This window comes from Crinia signifera, chromosome 11, assembly GCF_055691185.1.
Source record: "Crinia signifera chromosome 11, ASM5569118v1, whole genome shotgun sequence".
NCBI lineage: Eukaryota > Metazoa > Chordata > Amphibia > Anura > Myobatrachidae > Crinia > Crinia signifera.
The window spans coordinates 30,524,858-30,532,928 of NC_139227.1; the positions used below are offsets into that span (position 1 = coordinate 30,524,858).

Below are 8,071 nucleotides of genomic sequence, written 5' to 3' on the forward strand. Positions count from 1 at the left end.
ATGGAAAAAAAACGGCAATATACCGTTTTAAAAGTGCGATGTGAAAGGGGTATTTGTCAGGTCCAACAGGTGATTTTCTAGTGTTGATAAATAATCAGCCCTATAAGCAAGCTGCAACTGCATATACTGAGGAATGGATGAATGGTTTATTGACTGCACAGACTTCTCTGGTTATTGATTGTTTCAGTCATTTATAATAAAGTGCAAATCTTATTGCTGCAGATTGTCTTGGAACAGAATCGGAGACGTTGGGGCGTGTGCGCTGGCTACCGCTCTAAAACAAATGCGACACCTGAAGACTTTGGAGTAAGTGATGCCATGAAATCCTAGACTTAAGGGTCCCATATAACTGATGGTTGCGTCAGGGGATCTCGCATGTTAACCCTTTGAGTGCCAAGTGAAATTGGTAGCTGCAATGTTAACCGGAAACAAATTCCTAGTATACAAATGTATATCTGGTCAATAAAGCTGTGTCTGATTGTGGTTTGTCAAAATAACCTGTAACCTTATATAGGAAATAGTATATTTTATACACAACATTTTTTATTTGAATTTGTATAGCAAATGTGAGCGACACTGGCATTTTTAGTGGATATTTTGCACATTTCTCACCGGGGAATCCAAATTCCCCAGTCCCGGGGGGGATCATGAAATCGGGATTTTTTTAACATGCTTAATATCCCTGATCCCGCAAACGGATCACTAATCATCGCTGCCTGCCGATGGTGGAACGGGGGTGCTGGCAACTCTGGGGATTGAGCTTGCAGGTATATGGGTCCCTATACACTATATGAACAAAAGTATTTGGTTACACCTATTAATTATTGATTTCAGATGTTTCAATCAGACCTGTTGTCACAGGTGTATAAAATTAAGCATGGTCAGTGGCACAGTATCTAACCATACTAAAGAACCCCGCGGTGACACATAGGAGCCATAGTTCTATAACCAGGGGCGTAACTAACTATTTAGCGCACCCCTGCCGCACGTTTATTCGGCACCCCCCCCCTCCCACACACCTAACCTGCCCCCCCTTCTTACCCGAGGTCTGCCTCTCGCCCGGCTCTCTGTCGGGACCTTCCTGACGTCACGGTCCCGGCCGGCTCCTGCTGCTACAATGAAAACGGACTCTTAGAAAATGGCTGCCCCCATACTGCAGACAGAAAACTGTCTGCAGTATGGGGGCAGCCATTTTCTAATTGTCAGTTTTCATTGCAGCAGGAGCCGGCCGGGACCGTGACGTCAGGAAGGTCCCGACAGAGAGCCGGGCAAGACGCAGACCGCGGGTAACTATAGCCCCGCAGCCCCCCCGGCGGCGCCCCCAATTTCTCTGGGCCCCCCCGCCACCGTGGGGGCTGCGGAGCTATAGTTACGCCACTGTCTATAACCTCTCAACAATACAGCACAGTTACTTGTTGCAGCCAATGAGGGACTGCAGGTGGAATTGACAATTATTTTAAACCTGCCGGCCGCCATGCTCTCACCACAGTATGGGCAGTACTGTATATACTGTACTCTTTGTTATTTTTGATTTCTTAATTTTCTTTCATTGTTTGCACTGAAAACGTTAAGTAATGATATTTTGAACATTTTTATTTTTGCTAAAATTGAAGCTTTTTGCCAAGCGTAACAAAAACCTCTTACATGACGGGACCTGGCTTCTACTGGTAACTGGCAGCCAGCAAATAAAATGGTGACTCCAGAGGAGAGGCTGTAGCACAGACCTAACTCAGATAGGGGAGCCACACCCACTGCCAGAGAGTCAGTTTGGAATGGCAGTTGGGGGCAGTCGGTCCGGTTCCGCTATTTGAATTTTGAACTGTGCTGCAGCCCCTCTGAAGCCGCCACTGAACAGGAACCAGAGGCGTGAAGTTTGTATTTTCTATTCAATTCTAATGCCATGGGGCCTCGCATGGGGATCGACTGCAGCTGAAAACTGTTCGATTTCGATTTGATTTTGCTTATATAGGAAAAATCGAATAGAAAAATAGACCAAATCGAACCGTGTGTACACCACATAAGTAATGCTTTACATCTAACTATATGTCACCCTTGTCTTTTCTTTAGTCTGGAGAGAAATCAGATCAGAGAACATGGTGCTGAATCAGTAGCTCGGGCATTAAGCATCTGTCTTTGGATAAAAGTAGTACGGTAAGGGAATAATCCTGATCAGTTATATTTCAACAATGGTTAACTAAACTTATGATGTAGGTTTACAGGCAGTGGCGGTGGCGGGGAGGCGCTAAGAAGGTGTGGGCGCCGGGGGGTCTGCGGGGCTATAGTTACCTGCTGGTGTCCGCACGCCGGCGCTTCTGGGTGCGGGGAGCCGGGCGGCTGGCTACTCCTGTGCCGGGTTTTCCGGCTAGCTGTCAGCGTGGTCAGGCCGCTCCCCCTGCTGCTGCCGGCCGCCGGGTAGGTAAGATGCGTCTCCTACATGCTCCCCACATAAGCTGCCCGGCTGCCAGCGACGCGCACCCCGCCCGCTGGTACCTCCTGCCGCTGGCGCTTCTGTCCTGCCGGCTGCTAACAGAAAGTGACACACGGAAAATGCTGTCTGCATTATGGGGGCAGCCATTTTCCGAGTATCACTTTTTATTAGCAGCCAGAGCCGGGGACCCGCCAGAAATGCCAGCGCTAGGAGGTACCGGCCGCGGAGGGTAGAGCTTGTTAACTCTCCTTGAGGGGGGGGGGCGCTGCCTCAATTTGTGGCAGGGGGGAGAAAAATTAGTAGTTACGCCACTGTTTACAGGCCTTGGCCATATGCACACCCTTCCCAAATAACTAATCCAGCACTGCAATTAGATGCGATTTGCCAAGGGAGCCTGAGGAAGGGATGCAGGGCTGTCATGAGAAATTGTGGGGCACGGGACTGACAAAATAGGTAGCACCCCAGGCAGCAAATGCAGGATTTTTTAGAGGGGGTTTCCAATTTTTTTTAAATATATATATTAGTCACTGGTTGCCAGCAGAGGTAGAGGGTGACAGGGAGGAAGTGTGACAGTTAGCAAGATGTACCAAAGCTAAAAAATTGTGTCATTACGCACCATAGTGCCAATTACACATCATGACACACACTATAATGCCCCTTACACAAGATGTCGCACACCATAGTGCCCATTACACATTATGCCACAAACCGAAATGCCCCTTACACATGATGCAGCAAACTGTAATGCCCATTGCACTGTTGTTCGCCTTAATGCCCATTACAAATTATGCTGCCTACCATAATGCCCATTACACATGATGCCGCACACCAATTGCACATTATGCCACACACCGTAGTGCCCATTACACATTGTCGTACACCATAATGCTCATTACAAGATATATGCTGCCCACCATAATGCCCAATATACCGCACACAGCAATGCCCATTACACATGATGCCATACACCATAGTGCCCAATACACATGATGCCGCAAACCAAATTGCCCATTACATATTATGCCACACACTGTAATGCCCATTACATTTAATGCAACATACAATGCTATACATAATGAACCCACAAAATGAGACTAGTAGTGCCCCTTAAGCATTGCCCCCAACAGTGTCAAATACATTTGATGTGAGTGCCAGCGCTGTCTTCACTGCTGCTGTAGGGAGAGGAGAACGGAGCAGCTGCTACAATGGGGAGAGGGGCAGAATGCAGTGCAGAGCACGCTCCCATTCCCCTCCTTGTGTCCCCTCCAGCGGACATTTCAATTGCCGGTCCATGAGGTCTGACTGGACTCCGGCACCACCTCCTGCATGAGAGGAGGAAGGAAGCTGGCAGAACTGGAGCGGAAGCTGCAGGAGGCAGTGCTGCCTGGCTACGCGGCTACACAAGAAGCTAGCCGAGTCCGACACTGTCAGAGCAGTAACGGCGGCGCAGCACTGAGGGTGCTGTCAGAAGTAGCCGCATAGCTGGGCAGCACTGCGGCTGCAGCTTCCACATCCTTGATATGTCCCAGGGCCCTGAGCGACACGGCAGTGAAGGGGCATCTTGTTCGCAGGGCAGCAATGAATAGGTGCAGGGGGGGTTTCTGGGTACTCAGAAACCCCCCTGCGTGCGCCACTGCAAGCTACTATATGCAACGGAGCGTGAGATGACTGTTGTTAGTGAGCCGCCAGGTCCCATACAACTCTGCTAGCATCTTGCGTCTTTTTTTTTTTTTGCTGAAAATGCGTCTTAGTTGTAATGCAGATGTGAGGACACATCTGTACTTGATTTTTATTCATATTATAACAAAAAAACATTTCCATACATGCCATCTGATTCGCCTTCATAACATCAGACAACTCCAAATGCCATCAGATCTCTACATATATATTATTGTCTCTAAATCATGTTACATGCATCTAAAAAAACATATCCAAAATACGACCGTATCTTACACAAGACACTACCAAATCTCTTATCCATGCACTCATTATATCCTGCATTGATTAGTGCAATAGTCTTCTTACTGGTCTTCCCAAGAACAGGCTCTCGCCACTGCAATATATTTAAAATGTTGCTGCTTGGCTGATCTTCCTAGCAAGACGCTCATCGTCTGCTGATCCACTCTGCCAGTCCCTCCATTGGTTGCCTGTATATTACCGTATTCAATATAAAATACTTCTACTCACATATAAAGCTATTAACCATACTACACCAATGTATATCTCTTTACTTATCTGTAAGTATCTCCCAACTCGACCACTCTGCTCTTCACAAGATCTGTGTCTGTCTTCTGCATGGATTACTAGCTCCCATTCACTATCAAAGGATTTTCATAGGGCTGCACCTACCCTATGGAATGCCCTTCCACACATAACTAGCCTCCAAACTTTCAAGCGTTCCCTGAAAACTCACTTCTTTAGGCAAGCCTATCAAATGTAAGTACCATACACACATAACCTTCTGAGGCACTTATGTATTATATACTGTAGCTTCCCTTCTGGACTTGTAACTTGGTGGGACTGCTATGCTATTACTGGTGCCTGTCCTTGTGTTTCACTCCTATGTCCCTATAGATTGTAAGCTTGCAGCAGGGCCCTCCAACCTCCGTATCTGTCTGTTACCCAGTTTGTTCTATCACTGTCCACAATTGTAAAGCGCAACGGAATCTGCTGCGCTATATAAGAAACTGCAAATAAATAAATAAAAAATAATACCAGACTCCCCCTTGCTTGTAGTTGCTTCGGTACCAAGTGAACACTACAAGTGCAGGTCGAAACACAGCGCAATACACGTGACACACAGACCTGTGTTCCATTCTGCAATCTCCTATCTGTTTATGGTTCCTCTCATACTTATACCATTAAGCACAGTCTGTTGTTTTTTTTTATGGTTCTTGTTTATTTTGCAGCTTGTGGCACAATCATCTCTCAAAAGGAACAGAAAATTTGTTGCAGAGACAAGATCCAAGACTCCGCTTCCATTGATTAACAAAAGAAGGTCCTTTTAATCTGCACGTCAAATGTAATGGAAACCTAAGAACGGCATGACCGCAGGCTCTTCCAATTAGACCGGGCCTGCATCTTGTCCAAACATGTGTTTCTGAGTATTTGCACTTTTGTTTGGCAGTTGTGCTGCCGCTGTATACTGTATGTATATGACAAGATTGCACTTGTGTTGTATTTAAATAGTGATTTTGCTAAGATATTGGCAGCTATCCTCATGTGGCCATCCATCGGCACGCACCAATGTTTGGGGGCACCTGATGCCCACTCACAGCAGGACTCCTTTACTATGATGATAAAGTGCACTGAACTACTGGTATCTGTAAGGCGCTTGTTTTCCAAATTAGCAGAAGACCGATTAAGACTAATTGCTGATTGGCTAGTACCCTTTCAAGTTGTGACTTGTGTCCAGTTATGGGACCTGCACACAGGGAGATTTCTGCGCATTTACAACTAACTAGATCGTTTAGAAAATCCACTTACATCGCTCTGTATGTAGGGGCCACAGTGATAGCGATAAATATCGGTACGCACAGAAGTGGCGGAGCAGCCACAGTTTGAGTGACAGGAAGCCGGCGTGTAGGGTTGGAAACAATGCATTTTCTGGGTGTGTTTGTGAGAATGCAAACGTGCCCAGGTGTTTTTCGGGTGGGTCTCTTACACCAGTGATGACAACTTCCAGCCTGGTTCCTTAGCACATTAGTGAAAGCCTTAGTCTAACTTGGCCACTTTTCACCCGATCTGTGAATATATATCGCTATTTGCGATGTTTGCGCGATTTTGCACGGTTGCAGATATTCTTCCTGCCTGGTTGGCGGCTTTTTGCTTACAGTTAGCGATCCTTTGTTCCAATCCACATGAATCCCATATCCTCGCTTTCTTGAATCATATAGAGTGGATGTTTCGTCTGTTTGGCTCTAATCGAATCTGACAAATAGGACAAAATAAAAGATATATAATAATAAAAAAAAATGCTAAAGTTTAAAAACAAACTTATCCTAATCCTATATAATTAAAAGGCTATTGCTGCTCCTTGCCTAAGTGGGTGACTTGAAATGTTTTGCTCGTCAGGGGCCACTAGATGGCACCCAACAATGCAGGTGCGCACAGCAGCATACCTCCCAACATTGCCGGCCCGGGAGGAGGGACGCTTTGCATGCCAGAGGCACGCACAGAAATTGTGGGGGCGTGGCCTTGCAGCAATGGGGTGTGGCATATTGCCGTGAGGTCACACCTCCATTTTCGCCACTTTGGGGGCGTGGGTAACGGCTCTGTGAGCTGCTGGTTATGTCCCCAGACCGTGGGGCTGCATGAATAGACATGCGACAGAGGGAACTCCCAATTGTCCACCCCCCTTGCCGCGGGACACTGCTGGCCATGGGAGGGACGCGGGAACGTCCCAAAAAAACGAGACGTTCCTGCGATAAGTGGGACAGTTGGGAGGTATGCAGCAGACAGAGCTGACATTACTGTTCCATCATTTTACGGGCTGGTAACTAGTTTATTACATGATACTTCACAAAGAAACCACTGTACAATGTATAGCTTGGGCTATTTGATGTACTGTATGTCTTCAAATGCATTGTTTTTTTATATAATGATTTTAATTAATATATTTTTTCTTGTATAAATTATGTTGTTGTTGTTGTTATTATTATTTGATTATATTAATTATATTTATAAAACATTGGGGTGATTCAGGTTGGTTTGCAAAAGCAATCTCCTTTAATGGAAAAAAAAACATGCTGCACTGCAGATGGGGCTGATTTAACATGTGCAGAGAGAGTTAGATTTTGTTACTGGCTGCTTTATTGTTACACTGCAATTTAGATTTCAGTTTGAAAACACCCCACCCAAATCTAACTCTGTCTGCAGTCTGCACATGTTACATCAGCCCCACCTACAGTGCAGCATGGTTTTGTTCATTAAATAAGGAGTTTGCTTTTAGGCACAATATTTGACTTCTTTTAAACAAACTCAATGATACAATTTAGTGCAAAATGAGGACCAGAATATTTGAGACAAACCTGTTATTAAACAAAATGACCTCATGTCGACGTTGATGACTATTGACATTAATGTTATTTTAGCTCAGGGTTGCCGACTTTTAGATTCGGATCTCCGTGGAGGGGGCAGAGCTAAAATGACGCGATTGTGACATTTTAGCTCCGTCCCCTCCTCTGAGACCCGCGGATTGCGGCATTTAAATGCTGCAATCAGGGGGCGCAGTGGGGGTCCCCCAGAATCCGGGAGGGTTGCCTAACTTTCCGGGGGCCGGGAGGGGACCCGATTTTTGGGAGACTCCCGGCCATTCCGGGAGGGTAGGCAGCCCTGTTGTAGGTAATTTTATCACAAAGGATAGAGCTATCCCTGGAAACTGAAATCTAGCACTATCCACTGTATAATAATCCTCCGTATTTACATATTTCATCAGATTATTTTTGTCAGTTTTTGTTTATTTACTTCCAATATTTAAATATCCAGCTATTAACGGCCGTGTTTACCCAAACCATTTCCTACAGTACATTTAGTTTTAACGAAGACTTCCTGAACGGGAAGTGCAGGGAATATTAAGAAGTCCAAGGAGCCACTGATCACTATGGCAACCTGCATTGTCCATACCGAAACAATCAGTGTCCC

General features: G+C 45.9%; 1 protein-coding gene across 3 annotated transcripts in view; it reads left to right on the plus strand.

Annotated features, from left to right (window-relative positions):
- The window catches only part of NLRC5 (NLR family CARD domain containing 5), a 127,760-nt gene extending 120,695 nt beyond the window's left edge, over positions 1-7,065 (plus strand). For all 3 annotated transcript variants that reach the window (XM_083165094.1, XM_083165095.1, XM_083165096.1), the window contains 3 exons: positions 223-306; positions 2,068-2,151; positions 5,338-7,065. In XM_083165094.1, the coding sequence (XP_083021220.1) occupies positions 223-306; positions 2,068-2,151; positions 5,338-5,413 (244 nt within the window). In that variant the 3' untranslated portion in view covers positions 5,414-7,065. The remainder of the gene's footprint in view (positions 1-222; positions 307-2,067; positions 2,152-5,337) is intronic.
- Positions 7,066-8,071: the final 1,006 nt, after the last annotated feature.